Source organism: Hesperophylax consimilis, chromosome 6 (assembly GCF_061612785.1).
Source record: "Hesperophylax consimilis isolate HC1 chromosome 6, BYU_Hcon_1.0, whole genome shotgun sequence".
NCBI lineage: Eukaryota > Metazoa > Arthropoda > Insecta > Trichoptera > Limnephilidae > Hesperophylax > Hesperophylax consimilis.
The window spans coordinates 38,644,307-38,662,183 of NC_142841.1; the positions used below are offsets into that span (position 1 = coordinate 38,644,307).

The 17,877-nt window shown below is 33.6% G+C and overlaps 1 protein-coding gene across 1 annotated transcript; it reads right to left on the bottom strand.

Moving 5' to 3' along the window:
- Positions 1–1,654: 1,654 nt before the first annotated feature.
- LOC149423326 (trypsin alpha-like) lies at positions 1,655–14,385 on the bottom strand. The gene is made up of 7 exons (XM_089632952.1): positions 14,307–14,385; positions 9,196–9,287; positions 8,247–8,344; positions 7,836–7,986; positions 4,373–4,483; positions 3,747–3,902; positions 1,655–2,323 (listed from the first exon to the last, which is right to left on the bottom strand). The coding sequence occupies exons 1-7, from the start codon at positions 14,362–14,364 to the stop codon at positions 2,108–2,110; spliced, it is 882 nt and encodes a 293-aa protein (XP_089489078.1). The 5' UTR covers positions 14,365–14,385; the 3' UTR covers positions 1,655–2,107.
- Between the last annotated feature and the right edge of the window lie 3,492 nt (positions 14,386–17,877).

Here is a 17,877-nt window from a genome sequence, read left to right on the forward strand (position 1 = left end):
CTATGCATTTAAACTATGTAATTGTCATTCATGTAAGCGCTCAAAATCTTTTCTTACTCTCAAATTTAAGCGACTACTATCACCAGTACTACCGACAAAATGAATATGCAACATCTTGTCGGAGGCTATAAACTCATTGTTGGCGCGGGTACAACCCCCCACCACTTTTGGGCTCCTAGCCCAATGTCGGGCGCGAGTCAGGCTAATTAAATATAAGCAGCCCCATAATTCAAAATAAATCAGTTCATCTTTACCACCGAAACCAAGCGTTTTATTATCTACAAGTGACTCCTGCCCAACATCTGCCTCACCACGCCAAGTCTTCTGCTCCAAGATCTTCTGGTGTTACCTCTTCGAGACCAGCCGGCCCTCCTCTGGAAAACCGCCAACACCAGAAGCGAGCAGAGACGACAGCACACCCAGTGCCCAACATTCACCAAGCCTGGGTGCGGGAGGCAGATTTCATCATCAAATATTGCTACTATCATCATCATCGGCCGTAAAGGAGCATTCTCATCGGTTGAAGACACGGTTTGGACCCGGCGCCTAAATCTACAGTCTTGTGCGGACTCCCGTCCAGTACAAGGGTCTTAAAGTTATTATATCATTTCAACATTAACAGTATATTGGTATTTTTAACTTGTATTAGCAGTCTTACATTTATAAATGTCATTATATAGACCTATGTCCCGGTGTTGCCAGCAGTCTTGCGTTTATAAATGTCATTATATAGACCGATGTGCCGGTGTTGCCATCGTATATCGATTTGAATTATCAATAATTGGTCTAGGTATCAACATCGCAATCATGCTAGGGAAATCAGCCAAGGAAATCATAGGAAATCAAAGTTACGCCTATCGATCCGTTTCACTGTGCTTAGTCCAGGTCTCCAACAAGCGATCACAACGTCCGTAGCTCAAGAGCTTAGCTCTCCGTGGATCTTATTATTGAAAGTGAAGATTATTTAGACACATAATAGCAGCGTAGTAGTGTCGGGGAATTTTAATATCACTTTGTTTCAGACACGTGTTTTGTCACAAATCGTAAGAGATTACCTTATCATTTTTTTTATAAAATACATATTTTGCTCTTTTTACAATAACAGATTTATAATATTAAATCAATCAACTTATGCTGTAATCGAATGTCGTGAAATAGGTGACTTCAAAAAATTATCATACTTCGTGTTTTTGATATAATCATCAAATGATTACAATTTTGTTGATTAAAATTTCAATTAATTTGTAACATTAATTAGATAATGGGTATATATCTCGTAAACAGAGCTCATACGATTAAATAATAAAAAAAATTCCACAGATATTATTTATGTATTTTACTTCTGAAATACCTTTAATTTAACCCCATTTTTAATTTGCAAAATCAAACCATTTAAAAAAATCATAAGGTTTCTTAAGAGGAATGGCGGTACGGTTTTTTATTCAAAACTTAAATTTGGAAATATAATAAAATATTAAATAAATTTAAAAATATAAAAAAATCTTTTTATGGGCTTAAATTCAAATTACAAATGACCAATTACTTTTCCGCTTAAATTTAATATTTACACGCTAAAATTCTTGTTTTTTAATGTGTTATTTTATTTATCATTATGTTGATATGGTAGATTGGGTAAGATTATTTTAGTCTTACAGATCTGTCTGTTCAGCCAAAAGCTCTTCGAAAATGTGATAGACGAAGAATACTTGGAAAGGTGAGATCAATTTAGTCCCAGCCAAAGGTCATACGTGACGTCATCGTTCTAGTATCTTTGTCTTTTTTGTTTTCGTGGAAGGCGTGTGAGAAGAAAGGAAAACGATCATCGATGAGTATATAAATTCATTAACAACATTTTTTTATCAAAACTTTATAATAAAATACTTTTATTTCATTGGCATCGTACACGACATATACCCACCTTTCTTTGTTATTCTTTACCTATCACGTGATTATGAATGTGCATGGCAAGATTTCTAGCCAAAACCAGTCTGAGGTAAGGCAATGCGTGTGATAATGGTGGATAGATGTTTGGGAGTATCGACTTTTCTGATCCAGTAGTTTTTATCCGTTGAAAAAGTCTTCCGCTTTGAGGAATTCAGCAGAAGAACTAGTGCAGCAGGAAATTAGTGAAGTTGGTGATCACGAGGAGGCCGAGGGACAGCGTGCTAGTCGGGAGGGAAGCGTTGATTGCAACCGTGATCCACTTGAGATACTTGTAGACCTCCGTGTAAACCCCTGGGTAGTAGGTCAAGCCACAACCGTTACGGAATGACACTATCCCGGCCATAGAATTTCCGCACACGAGGGGACCCCCTTCATCTCCCTGGAAAATTCAAGAAAAAATACAGTTATCTATAGCACATCACCATCACCGACACTACATCCCATGGGTGGGATTCGGCCTCCTCCACAAAAATTCTCCACTGGCTACGCCATATGCCTCCAATCCTCAGTCCTTTCCGTCCTGCCCCAATCCCCTACCACGCAGTCCAGCTAACTCTTCCTCGGTTTGGCACTGAGTCGCTTTCACTAAAGAACATACATGGTCATAACTTTTGGCTTCCTACCATACGACATTCTTTCCACGTGATCATCACGTGTCTATCGTAGTCTTTGGAACATTAGGAGTGAAAATAACAGAAGGGTATCTAGGAGACTATGTATTTTTTTTTTATTAACTCCACACAGGAGGCCCTGAAGAAAATAATTTCCCTCAGGGCCTATGTCATCTTTGGGGATGCTGTGTGAAGGGTCTTTTTGTGGAGAGGAAGGAGTGAACATGGGTCTTGAAGAGTCCCATGTTGTAGGAGGGAGGAAACACAGAGGCCGGCAGTTCGTTCCACAACTGAGCTGTTGAACTTAAGAACGAATCGTAGAAGCGACCCGTTTTCATGTGACAAATGTCAACCGTGTACAGATGTTGGGCGCGCGTTTGGCGTGTATCCCGACTACGCACCGGTGCCGAAGGGATCAATGACGCTAGTTCCTCAGAGCATCTTCCATTGTAATACCGATAGAACAAGGACAGCATACCTACCTGACGCGTGTGCTCTAAAGATTGCAGTCCGTTTGTTAAGATTGGGGAATCAAACGGACCGCCCGTTTTTGCACAGAGTCAAGGGTTTTTTTCAGGTATTTAGGGGCTCCGGACCAGATATGGCTGCCAAATTCGACAGTAGGGCGCACTTGCGATTTGTACAGGGTCAGCAGTTGTGTACTATTAAAGTATCTGCGGGCCCTGTACAGTACGCCCAGCTTCTGAGAGGCCAACTTTACTCTGCCTTCGATGAAGCCCCCGTACTTGAGCTCGTCACTTATAGTTACACCAAGCATATCAATGGAAGGCCTGTTCGGAAGATTGCTTCCGTTGAAGGAGACTAGATTATCATTTGGATCCCTTTTAGACCTAATCAGACAGGATTGGGTCTTTGAAACATTAAATTCGACGAGATTATTTTTAAATGTGAATGAAGAGAAGAGTGTGTGCCGATTCCAAGGTATTTTTGCGGTTCAGCCTCAGCGAAACGATATGATGGTTAGTTAGCTAGTTAAGAAAAAGAAAAACATTACTACCTACATATTATAAATAAATTATCTTTCTCTTCAGTTCTACCGTATAACTTTATTTTGGAAAAAAAACCTAACATTTTAAGACAAGAACACGTGTATGAACACTTTATCATGAAGCGGATTGCAGTCCCGTTTTTAAAGATTTCTAGTGACCATATCGCAAATGGGTAGCTTACCAGACAGGAATCCAATCCGCCAATTGGAGATCCAGCGCAGATCATCTTATCTTTAATAATGTACGAACCATTGTAAGTACCATAGGCTGCTCTACAGCTGTGGTAGTCGTAAATGGGCACATTCACATACCGCAAGATGGGGACAAGGGTACCGTTCTGTTAAAAAAATAATCACAATTTAAGCAACTTTAAATAAAAGTATTATTTCGTTAAATTTATATCATTATTTTGAATAATAAAATGTTGAAACTAATCTTTGATACAACGTTAATAATAATGTTAAATTTGTGTGGGACAGTTTTATTTTATTTAACTTCAATAACATTCAGACAATGAAATAGAAAGTCGCACAGATATGCCAACATAAACAAAGATTTTAAGTGTCACGTGTTTTGAAACCGAATCTTCGGTTTACAGGCGGCGCTACAACATGCATAACCCGAACCCATGCATAACAAGATTGTTTTATTAGAATACCGAGAATGCAAATCCGTCGGGTGAGTCACTTTTTTATTTATTTATGCCCTTAGGGTTTTTATATGAAACAAGTTTTAACAAAATAACATTAGTGCATTTAAATTGGTATAATAATGATGAATGTAATATTTTATATTATGTGTGCTTACAGAAGAAGTAGATCCCCATCCACTAACAGTACAGTTAGTATTCGATGTTATGTCGGATGTTCTCACAGCTACTATGTTAGTGGAGTTGGTCATAAGTAGCGGAGTTGTTAGCTGTTAACCAAATTGAAAACATTTAGCTTTCATCACATGACAGGAAACCATATTAAAAAAGAGCATCAAAATTGTTTATAATAAACATTAACAAGACACGTTTTACAAAATGGATGGTTTGTATCCTGAGATCATAAGTAGGAATTGAAATTGTGGTCAATAGTAATACATAATTCCTTCAAATTGAGAGTTTCTCTTTTATCTCCTGTTTGCCGACGACCATAAACTGTTAAAAAAATCACATTTATAGGATCGAATCCATACAAGGAAAATTAACCTGTGTATTTGCTTATCGTGAAGGTTTGATCATCTGATCAATTTGGAACACACGAGTAGAAACAGTCTCTGACAGCCAGACGCAATATTTCTGATGTGTTGTTTCCAAACAAAATCATGCTTGCATCAGTTGATACACCAAATATTTGATCAAAAATCAACATTAACACGCCATCAAGAAAATTAACAAGGAAGACAAAAGATATTTCCTATATTAAAGCTTATCAACAAATACATGTTATTTTTCTTCTTTCATGTCAAGCTGATAATGTGTTAAAGCCTTTTACTTTAAAGATAGTGTATCAAATTATTGCACAGGTGTCGATAATTAATTGTACCTTTTGCACATCTTGTTTGTCGTTTATTTTGTTGTTTATTTAGCTGTTCTGAAAAGACCCAATATGGCGAAATAAAGGTTCGCTAAATGCAAACATGCCTTAAAACATATATTTCGTGAAATATTTAAATATTGAAGACAATATTAGTGATTTCTAAACGAAAATCTGAAACAGAAAAATCAGAAAAGGAAACGGTCACATCTGGGACTCGAACCCAGGAACCTTGTCTTTCCGTGACAGTGCTCTACCAACTGAGCTAATGGGACCCTATTCCCCTCGGTCACTTTTAACTGTGTTACTTCGAATAAGAACCACTAACATTGTCTTCATTGAAAAAATATACAGTTAAAACACGAAACATGATACAGTTAAAAGTGACCGAGGGGAATAGGGTCCCATTAGCTCAGTTGGTAGAGCACTGTCACGGAAAGACAAGGGTCCTGGGTTCGAGTCCCAGATGTGACCGTTTCCTTTTCTGATTTTTCTGTTTCAGATTTTCGTTTAGAAATCACTAATATTGTCTTCAATATTTAAATATTTCAATTTGAGGTTTTACTCAGTAAGTTATTCCGAAAAATAAATATATTTCGTGCTTATTTTAGTGAAAACTGCACTTAACTAAACTTACAAAATCTTTGTTGAATCAAATCTGAAGATTACAAGTACATAAATTAATTCTGTAACTAATAATATAATACATTTTACCATGAAAAAAAAGATCAAATTGTTTTATCAATTTCTCATCCGTCTCGAACTTACTTAAATCATTTATTCCATAATTATTCTCACAGAATGTTGAGTAATACCTCCTTATATTCCCAAAACATCCTTAATTACACCTAATACCAATCCACAAAACCACAAAAAAAATGATGGCATAATCGTCTACACATCAAATAAGTCCTATAACTCATATAACATCGAAGAAATTACCATCACAAATTCAAACTGTCTTCCTTTCTTCACGAATTATTATCTTACTCGGTTAAACAAAACAAAGATCCTTTTAAGTGCTGATCTTAACATCAATATTCTAGAAAATAATGAACATTCCTAGTGCCAAGACTATTTCATATATTTTGTTAACAAAACAACAATGTTTCGCTGAATGAAAAGCAAAATGAATTAATCCATTCCATGTACTTTACTCCTTCTCCTACATCGACCACATTATGGTTAAATCAATTAACCAATATACTTCCGAAATTTACCCATCATCAATTATGGATCACTACGCCACCTCCTTCACAATGGGTTCCAAACACAATCTACAAAGTAATGCTACTACTTCATAACTAAGAAAACGATTGACCATGACAACCTAAACAATGCGATCCATTCTAAATCCTGAGACGTACTCCACAGTATTTCCAATACAGTGAATGCTTGGAAATATTTATCTACCTACTTATTAGAAACCCCCGAAAACACCAAGAAAACTATTCATAGAGCGGTCACACCTCTTAGACTATACTATTATCAACTGCATTCGGAAAAACAACTCTCAACATATTTCAAATTTAAACGATATCACACTTCATAATTTCTGCAAAAGTTTCAGAAATATTAGCACAGAAATCATCAAAAAAGCAAAAAATTTATAGTACGAAAAAAATTCAATTAAATCAATTAACCAATATACTTCCGAAATTTACCCATCATCAATTACGGATCACTACGCCACCTCCTTCACAATGGGTTCCAAACACAATCTACAAAGTAAAGCTACTACTTGCGTAACCAAGAAAACAGTTGACCATGACAACCTAAACGAAACGATTAATTCCAAATCCTGGAACGTACTCTACAGTATATCCATCACAGCGGATGGTTGGAATTACTTATCTACCTTCTTACGAGTAACCCTTAATCAGGACAATGAAATCACAAAGAAAAGTCTTCCTAAAGCGAAGACACCTCTTAAACCATACTAAAATCAACTGCATTTGGAAACGCAACTCCCTGCAAAATGTACTGCAAAACCATGCAATATCACACTCCACAACATTCTGGTTAATTTGTACGAAAACACCAAACACTATACAAATCAAAACAAACTATACACAATATCCGTGTCAAAAATAAAGAACTTCTACCTATCTCCTTTTGCTAAAACCACATTTGGACAATCAGATTTTAAATACACAACATTCAAATTATATAATGCGCTAACAGCTATGCTTAGACAAATAGAAACAATTTTGAAATTCAAACATGGAATATAGAATTGAATTGCTTAAATAGGTCGTCCCATTGTTGTAAAATACAATAAAACCGAATATACGTAGATGGGAGTATTAGTTTACATACTGCCTAATTTCTACAAATTAATTTTGTCTTACTTGACTTCCCTATGCATCATTATAATATCTATTTTATTTCATCTTTTCTTTCTACATTTTTTAAATTATTCTCATTTACAGGATTAACCTAGGTACATTTCCTTATTTTAATTGGAAAACTACTGTATCAACCTTAAAAAAAGAATTTAAATATGATTTTTCGGAAGCATTTATGTACCTCTTACACTTGTCTCTATACAGGAATTTCATAGTGGGTTATACATCGAAAAATTACTCACAATCAAACTTTATGAAGATAAATAAATAAATTTAAAAAACTAAAAATTTATGGTCACTTCCCCTAGCAATAAATTTTCTGGTTGGAAGCTGAAATGTGATAATAAATGGTACGTCGCTGGGTTTAATGAACACAAAATAACGTTTTAGAATGTCTACCTTTATAACAGCTATGTCATCGACATTCGTCTCTAGAGAATATCCCTCGTTGACGTGGATAACAGACACTGTACTGATTGTCCCTCCTTCAGTCAGATATATGCTATTTGATTGAACATACAAATCCTGGGGTTTAAGTGTCAACGATTTCCTGAAAAGAAACTTCTTATTTTATTTTAGTGGAATTTATTTACCACAATAACATATTTTAAACGGTAACAGAAAGGGTACGATACGATATGTCTATTAATTCATCAATGTGAATACTGCACAAGAATGCAAAGTGGTCTCGACTGTCCGGAGCCTGAAGGAGATGGAAAGAAGAAGGTTGGGAAGTACCTGGCTATAGTACTGAACTTTCAAGAACACTTCAGAGAGGGTGATTTTTAGTCGAATACAAATAATACGTACGACTGTACAATGCAATGAGCAGATGTCAGAACATGATGGTCTGTAATCAGAGTTCCTCCGCAGAAGTGGACCCCACTAGAGGCATGTTTCAACGACACCTAAAACACAAATATGTTACCATCAAAACTGAAATTTCTGAAAATAGAAACAGTTTTATTAATAATGTGTCCAAAAGAGATGACTTGCAAACCAATCTGCAATAATTAAAGATTTTTTAAATTTGATTAGAAGATTTATTTTTCAAATTGTTTGCCGGAATGCTACGTTTCTGCAACACCTATTTACTATACCTAGTTACTTTGGTTAATGTTTTTGATACAAAAAGACAAGGTAAAGCGAAACAAGTTCAATATATTCGTACTTAACAAAAGTTAAATGACTGTTTACAAAATGGGGTATTTTCACAAACTATGGTTTTAAGTTTATTTTTTTTTTTATTCTGATTTTCGAACTAAAAATGTGTAATTTTATTGTTTTCATTCATAATTATTGATTTTAAAACACAAATCAAACGGTTCCAACTGCCTACAACGTTAATATGATGAAGTAACCCCCACTGGCAGGTAAGACGGCTCCGACGTCGCCCAGCGTGACGTCATTACCTCTGAATTCAGGAATAAAAACGAACATGTCGTTTTGGCCGCAAATTGAAAATGGCGCCTATCAAATCGTTATAGAAGTTTATTCATCAACATATTAAAAGACAACTTCATTAAGATACATTTTTTTGAGAAGATAAAATACTAAATAAGGCGATTGGTTAACCCTGGACTGGTCACATCATAGTTTCACCGAAGTCACTTTAATTTAAGGCTGCAGTCAATGTTCGTGTATTCTTACCGTCACCTCTTTATATGTATACATACTTTATATACACACAATTTATATGTAAAATGCATCGTAAATGCTTTTCCTAAATGTATGATTGAATAGATAATAACAGTTTTACCATATATGGAAATTGATTGACCGAGGATTGGTTTCCTCCAACGATTTTGGTATCACGGTCATATTGTGGCTGGGCATCCTTCGATGAAGTTCCTAGAAAAAATATTTATTTTAACATGACGCATTTGAAAAGAAAAAAACCTAATGAGTTGTCGAAAATTATACAAAAATTGTTTAAAGCATGAAACTAAGTATGAAACAATATTAGTAAAAAATAGTCAAATAAAAAAGAACCACTCATAGCACAGTAGAATTAAATAAGCTTCCAGACAAATCACTAAAACTGCATTACCTACGCTACCATAATTTGTAAGATTCAGCAAAGAGCCGTGGATTGCGCTTTATTCTGCAAATAGAGTCAGTAAATATATCAATAGTACCCCCAAACTTGTTGCCCAGATCATGCGTCCCATTGGTTAGTGAGTGTGTCTGATAGTCGGTGGTGCATCTGTTGCAAGAAAAAATGTCACATTTTGTCTTTTGTTCTTCGTTGGTACATGGAATTGTATAGTTGCGACTTGCGACTGTGGCAGGGCTTTTAAGTTGTTAAAGACTCTGTATAATACAACCAGGTCTATAACAATTCTCCTGCCAAACAGCATAATTAAATATTAATTGATTTACCAAACTTACATAATTGATGTGAACAATTAGAATTTCGAGCTTAAAAAACCAAGTAAGTACCAAGAAATTTGTACTGAATTCGTTCTATATTGTTAGAGTGAACCTTAATCAAAAGGGATCAAATTGGCAAATTATAACCTTCCTGCTAAGTAATGAAATGTAAATCCTTCTCTTGCAAACTAAGGACTTGAAATCAATTATAGTTCTGCGAAGGAAGCCAAGCATCTAGACTTATTGGTTGTGTCGTTAACGTGAGCAATTAACGTCTTCTTTGGAGTTTTCATAGGACAAATTACATGCAGTTTAACATATATGTATTCACCAATTCCAAGAATTCATCACCTTGCAAACAAATACTGTGAAGTTAGTGATATATTTGGTGTTAATAACTTTGTGAGTTTTAAAAGGCAGCTAATTTCAGACCTATTTGGTAGTTATTAACTTGTATTATTTATTAACTTGTCTCTATACCTTCCAACGTTTAACTCACAAACTTCTTAGTTTATTTGTTATTTATTTTTTGGACGCATATTAATTACTGTATGGTCATACTTGATATGTATATTATACTGTAATTTACTTTACCATTTCAAGTACTACTATTTAAATTCAATATTAATTACGGCGTTGGTATTTTGCCATTACTTATTAGTTTTTTCTCTATAGATACAACAGACATTATTTTTCTTTTTTTTTAAATATTTGTTTTATAATACATACCAGTATATTACATAAATTTATTTTCTAATTACCTTATAAGTAAATTTTATTTAACCATTTTATCCATGTACATTAGGGTGTCCCAAAAAAATTAAAGATGTTATTTTTGAACGCATACCCTCTAATTTTGTTTTAATAATGACAAAACACTTATAATTTTTTTTTGTTTACTTTGGACAACTGACACCCGTGCCGACTTGCATCAAAAGATGTCAGTACTTGTACATTAAGACGCCAGCGAGCAAACGTGTTGATGAGCTTGTAGTAACTTGCTATTTTGTTAGTAAACGAAAATCACTCGTTCAGGCAAGATGTTGTTAGATTTACGCACTTCTAAAAATAGTATATTTTTAATAGGACTCGTAAAACACCAAATATCGGGTTCTAAACTGCCATCTAATGGACAAGTTCTTGAAGTTTTGTTCTACAATATCCGGAAAGTGAATTTAACTGTCAATATATACCAAATATAGCCATAGTTGGTTTTTCAAAGCTGTGTTTGAAGTAAAAATCAGTCAAATGACTAAAAGCCCTGACATACAACTCTTCAAAAAGTTTCGAGATAACTGTAAAAATGTTGATCCTGATAAAATTCAGTGCTACAGAGAAAATCTCACATTGCACCTAACCGCTTCCGAAATCTATGATTTGCTTAACTTTTACCGTACTGCATTGACAACAAAAATACTTTTAGATGACTATTGAGAGTTTTTAGAGCTCTGTGTGATAGTTTTAGAAGGAGATACAGCGACAAAATTTAAGATTCTGCCTCCAGGTGCTCGATGGATGGCAAAGGCGCTTTATTCCTTGAAAATATCATTAATTTGTGTGCAATTTAAAATTACCGGTAAGGATAAGGCGGCACTTGACGTTTGCCTGTTCATAGTAACATCCTATGTCAAGCCATGGTAACAATGTATTATAGCAGTTAAAAAATTTTTGTTCATATCATAATTTAGTGACTTTTGTTTCAGATAAAAATATTTACGACTTCATTTCAGTCAAGAACAAGTATTTGTTTGACTGTCTGAAAACAGATGCCAGTTTTCTTAACGAATTCCCTACGATGTGGTCAAATAATGCTTCGTATCAAGAAGTCAGAAAGAAGGTGTCGCCGCTGAGGGTAGTGAATGATACAGCTGAAAGAACTGTTAAGTTAATGCAAGATTTTCATGGCTTAATCTCACGGTCGAAGAGGAACAAAAATAATTTTTGTTACGATGCGTTCAGGAACACCGGAAGATTTATCCTGACTGTAAAAAACAAACTTTGAAGAAAAAATTTTATCAATAAACCATTTTTAACTATAAAATACTACATAACTGAACATTTGTGCATTTTTAAATTTTATTTATCCGACAAAAATGAAAGTTGAAAATCCTTCCATATTAACTCTGTACCATATGTTTGGCATCAAGTCGGCACGGGTTGCCGGTGTTTAATCAAAATAATATTTATTATATGAGTTATTGGGATCAAATGAAATAAAATAAGAGGGTATGCATATTTAAATTGATAAAAAAAATTCTTCCTTATGTCCTGGGACACCCTAATGTACATGTTACACTTACATACATATACTGTCAATTTACTATGTAAAAGCCCGATAGGGTGTTAATAAATAATAAATAAATATGCATTGATATTGATGACGCTTTGCTATTGACAGCTTTAACCGTGTTTGGTGACCGTATGTGAATAGCCAGGTACTTCCTCTCACTATACCGAAAGAGCCCAAACTCTTTCACCACGGCTAAATGGAATAGTAAAATTGTGACGCGTTAAAATAATTGCATATTATGTATCGAAGATTTTTTTCACCTAAATTCATTTTTTTGGTGTGTAATTATATTTTCATTCAAAATAAACATTAAATAAATAAATACAGTGGGGTTCCATAAAATAAACTTTAAATCAATTAATCACAATTTTTTTCCACGAGCTCCACACCGGGCCTAGGTCTGGAAAGTTCTGGGAAGGAAAAAAGTATGAGAGTTGGGTAGGAATCTAGGGGTCAATGAATCCCCACTGTAGCGCAAGGGTCGAGAGAGGTCAAAAGGCAAACGCATCCGCTGCAAAAACCAAAAATAAATCTCCCACACGAACCCGGGAAACCCTGCTAATTCACCAAATGTAGTAAACCACTTGAGGTGATCTATGGAAGGGGTGTTGGTTACCCAATAAATTATCCAAATTGAAAATAGTTCGTTCGTTAATTCCTCTTTTGGCCACCTGAAATGTTAAATATGTCAAGGTGTGGTGTTGTGATTGCTTGATTAAAAACACTTAAATTTCAATTTCAAAGATAAAATCTCATCTCGATAGATAGATAGGTAATATAAGCGACTAACAATACCATGGTACTAATTATAATTAGATTGATTTTCGTTATCAGATAACGCCATAAGTCATTGTGTACAGATTACGTGAAGCTATTATATGTGGATCGTAAATAAAAAGTGTTAAATTACGTACATGGAGAAAAATAACTTTAGATAAATTATTAAAAATATCTCATAATATAATATCGAAGAAAAAAACATTGGCAAAAGCTCATAAAAGTTATTTCCTTGGCAGTTTCATTAATGAATAACACAGTCTTTCTCTGGAACTCCATAATAACATCTGCGTTTATTTATTTTAATGTATTTTATTTATTTGTCTTGTCCTTAATCTAATGTTGTCTTTCCTGAAATGAGTTTTATAAACTCACTGGAAATAATACATTATAACTTTGTTATCATTTATTATCTTGTTATTATCTTGTAATTAATTTTTTTTTATTATTTTCTAATAAAAAAAATATATTTTTTTAAATTATTTATAATATAGGTTAAAACTGGATTGCAGTAATTACGGACGAATGAACAGGTTTCCTCGTAAACTTTTAGTAAATTACGAATATATTGTCATGAACACGCGGTCCTACATTATGATTTTTCGTAATTTACTAATATTATCAGGAAACCTGTCAATTCATTCGTTATACCTGCAGTCATGTTTTTAACCAGAATTACCAATAATCTGAAGAGATTCTGCAAAAATTATCAATAGTCATTTATAGTTCTCCGTGTGGTTTTACCTTAATTAAAATTTTCGATTTTGGTTTAAGCCGATATCAAGGCCATTTAATTTATTCGTTTTCTAAAAGTGTCTCGTTTATGATTTTCGGAAGTTTTGATAATATAAACAAACGAAGATATGGCATGTGCCGACTGTGAAAACCCATGGTCAAACTCCGCGGACTTAGGATTTTCAGAAATAAGGGTGGACAATGTTGGCGACACTTGTGGGCACAGTATCCTGCTAATAATTGTGCATCGCCAATCTCCCTTGTTCTTATGATCTTTGACACAGCAATAACACTGATTAATTTTAATATTGTTATTTGTGTTTTTGTGTAATATTGTAGGCATCCCGCAGCCTAACCACTATGCAGGGACATTGGAGGTCTAGATTCATTTTAAAATAAATGTAGAGTCGTTAAACAAAAAAAATTAGAGTCCTTGTGAGAGCCCTGAAGGAGTAACCATCTGTTACTTATACCAGGGCGGGTAAGCGGTGGATAACCTCCAGTGATTAATTTTAAGAAATTAAATTTGTGAACTTCCATTTTCAGTTTTTCTTTTACATGTTAAATATGTATTGTAAAACCTTAATAACTTTTTTCCACACTGATAAATGAATAACAGCCTCAATTAATCAATATTAATTTTGGAAAAATAAAATAAATAATGCTTTTTTAAATACAAATAAATAAATTCAAACCTGTTACAGCCAGAAGCAACACGACTGCAAAAACGAGAGACAAAGATTTCAGAACCATTGCAGCTTGAACTAGACAACCATTAATCCACTCACAAATTTGTATTAATTAATTTATTCTAAAGGTAATTAGATAACAGATGACGTTGAAGCAGATAGTTATTTTAGGGGATCCGTCCCAAGTCCGACCACGAATTCCCAGCGTTTAATTCCGCTATTAAAAAATCACAAAACTTGACAAACCTTTCGCAAACATGAGCATACAATGGGTTTTTGGAATATAATAATTATTTGGGAGTGCGTGTTGTAAGCATTTTAAATAGAAATACAAAGCGTGGTGTTGTCATTTTCGATTACTGATTACCATATGCTGACGGTAATACTAAATGAGATAGAAATACTTCTTTATTTATTCTAAATGAGATAGAAATACTTGAGTATTTTTGAGTAAACTGAGACTTACTCATAAAAGTATTTGTATCTCCTTTAGTATTACCGCGAGGTATATGGTTGAATCAGTATTATAAAGTGATTATTATGAGTCCGTCTCAGTTTACTCTACAGCTATCAACCTATCGTGTAATAAAAGCACAAAAAAATGAGGATGTAACTTTTGATTTTAATATTTAATCGACCAGAATAATACCTGGAATGATTTCGTTTTATAAGAACCGAAATATCTAGTACACTCTTTTTGGCATGTCGGTAAGATTTTTGATTGATTTTTTTTTGCATAACAGGCTATGTGTGATACCTCTTGACAAATGACAATAGTCTTAGAAAAAATATTGAACAGCGCCTTGCCTCGTGTTGCGCTATCCGAACCAGTTCGTTCGTTTTACTATGTGGGATAGTAGAAGCAACTAAAAGCAACTTAGAGCATTCCAGGAGCCCAAGAGATACGGGATATCTAATTATTAATTACTCCTTGACTGGAGACTTTGTTAGCGCGTAAAACGCGTGGGCAAATCTTCGTGATGCATGAATCGCGGGTACTCTCCGTGCATTCTCATACACGTATTTTATTTTTTTATTATTTTTATAGAGCTAAGACGGTTTACATCTCTCATTTTACCTAATTCCTTTAAGAGTAATCCGGTCCCTTTAATGAAGTTCACCAGGGTTGTCATTGGATATGTGGCTATGTCTTCTGGTTCTACAATGTGTCTTTGTACTTTGGATTATCTCATTCCGGGTGACCTTTCCCATTCCTCCCAGTGCCGGGACTCATATACATGTATCTAAGGAACTTTTTTTTAATCTGTTCTGATTCTCATCTTCTGTATTTTTGCTTGTGTGGGGCCTATACAGATGAGGCGTATTCGGTTTTAGAAAATAATTAATTTACATACACTGTATTATCTAAATGTTTTACTTCTTCATTAGATATTCAGTACCGAAACGTGGTTACTAGTCACAACTTTCTACCGATGAAGGTATAAAAGTCCCACAGTCTTGATGTAGTTCGGACCTTTAGCTGTACCATATGTAGGTGCAGCAGGACCACCAACGCGAAAAGGATGCAGCCCAAAGATGAAAAATAAAATATTTACATTCAGTTAATCATAATGGCATAACAGAGTAAAAAATTCTGAACTTCTGTTTTTGTAAGAGGTTTTTTATTCAGTTAAGAATTTTTCCTGATAAAACACATTAATGTAACTTAAACTCAGTCTTGTAAATATAACCGTCAGATGGTAATAGTAATATGGATAAATACTAGTAAGTTAGATACATGAAAGGGTATTGTTATAATAAGCTAGTTAGAGGATTACGAAAGAATCCATAAAATCTAACAAAAATATTTCTAAACTTTCTGTCTCTTAGTCATTTAACGATTTAGAAATGTTTAATTGTAGAAGAGAAGAACTCATCTAAAAATCATATAACCTACCTTCACATAAAATAAAATTTTAATATTTTAATAGACCTTACTAGAAAATCATTTAAAGAAAAAAATCTGGTATGGATCCCCTTTTTAACATATCTTCATTGAAATCAATAGATAAATTATGTATTTATTTCCATTATCGTACATATGGTTAGATTGATAGGCGGTCCATTGCACAAATACAATCGTTTGCGTTGATATGAAAACAAAACTGCGTCATTCTTCGAGAGGAATGGTTCTCTAAAAAAGGGATGCGACAAAAATTTAATAAAACCTTTGTCCATATAAATATGTGTTTTAGTTTTTTTTTTTCAGAAGAAAACAAATTTGATTACTACATCTACGTTGAAAAACTTTTATTATCTTTTGTTGACTTAATTACATTATTACAACTAAACATAGACACATAAAATTATGTTTCTGGTAATCGTGTATATTTTAAGGACATAATTTTACTATTGAGTATTGTTGAATTATCATGTTCATGGTTTAAAAATATCATATGTTGTATATATAAATAAATAAAAGTTAAAAACGGGATTGTAGGCTTTAGCAAATGAATTGATTGGTTTACTAATAAAATATAATAGGCATATTATAATCTCCTGTCAAATTCATGTAAGCTCCAGAGAATCAACTTCAATATATGTTTTCCATCCGAATATATTTTTTCCTTTTTAGTGGATACCATAATAAATAATTATTCAAGGTTTTTGAAGAGACAATTAAGTTTTCTTGAATTAAGTTTTGTGTTTATCGATATTAATGCACTACCACTTCTTGTCTTATCTTCAGTTCTTTAATTTCTTTAAACAGTGTGGTCAAAAAGCCCACTTCAGAATCATCAATTTAACGACTCAACCAAGTTTCAGTAAAAGCATAAATGTCCATTGTAGAAATTGTCGATTTAAGTTATTGTAATTAATTAAGTAATCAAAGAAAATTTCGATAATACATTTAAAATATAGTTTTTTAACCGCGTTAATATACTTATGAGATTTGGTTCTCCTTACTGTTTGCGAGTAATTAGTTCAGTTCTGAGATCCGTGGGCAGTTTCCGTTGAATGATGGTTAACACATAGGGTTAATTAACATACAGGTAAAATGTATTTGATGTAATACATTATTTATTGACGGACAAATAGTCCATTAACAATAAAATATTTTTATACGAATAAGAAACAGAAATGGCAGTGATAGGATAGTTAATTAATTGTTAATAATGCTATTAACATAAAAAAGACAAATCAGGAGTGGCGGCATTACAAAAAAAGACATTATTGATATTGTTGTACCTGAAAACGATTTATTCTTTTCTTTGAAAATTCGATTTTTGTATAAATATTTTCAGGGAATTTCAGATTGACCTTGCGTCGCACGGATTTCCTGAAAATCTTCATACAAAAAATCGAATTTACGAAAAAAAATCGTTTTCAGCTACAACAACATCAATAATTCCATTTTTAGCTATACTAGCTCTGTAGTACACCCAAAAGTCACGAGCCGCCACTGCAAATCAGTGACAATTCTACCAGTACGAATTTCTGTAAATATTAATATTGTTAATAAATCTACCAGGCTTTTGTGTAATCAAAAGCTGTTTTACATTCATGACAACACACAAAGTAAAAAGATTTTTTTACAAAATTTTTCCCACTTCAGGAGTGTTTCATTTCAAATAAT

Coding starts and splice junctions, on each gene's coding strand:
- LOC149423326 (XM_089632952.1), bottom strand. CDS start 14,364: ATGGTTCTGAAATCTTTGTCTCTCGTTTTTGCAGTCGTGTTGCTTCTG. Junction 4,484..7,835: donor ATGACATAGCTGTTATAAAG/GTAGACATTCTA, acceptor TTTGGTTAACAG/CTAACAACTCCGCTACTTAT. Junction 3,903..4,372: donor GATGGGGATCTACTTCTTCT/GTAAGCACACAT, acceptor TTTTTTTAACAG/AACGGTACCCTTGTCCCCAT.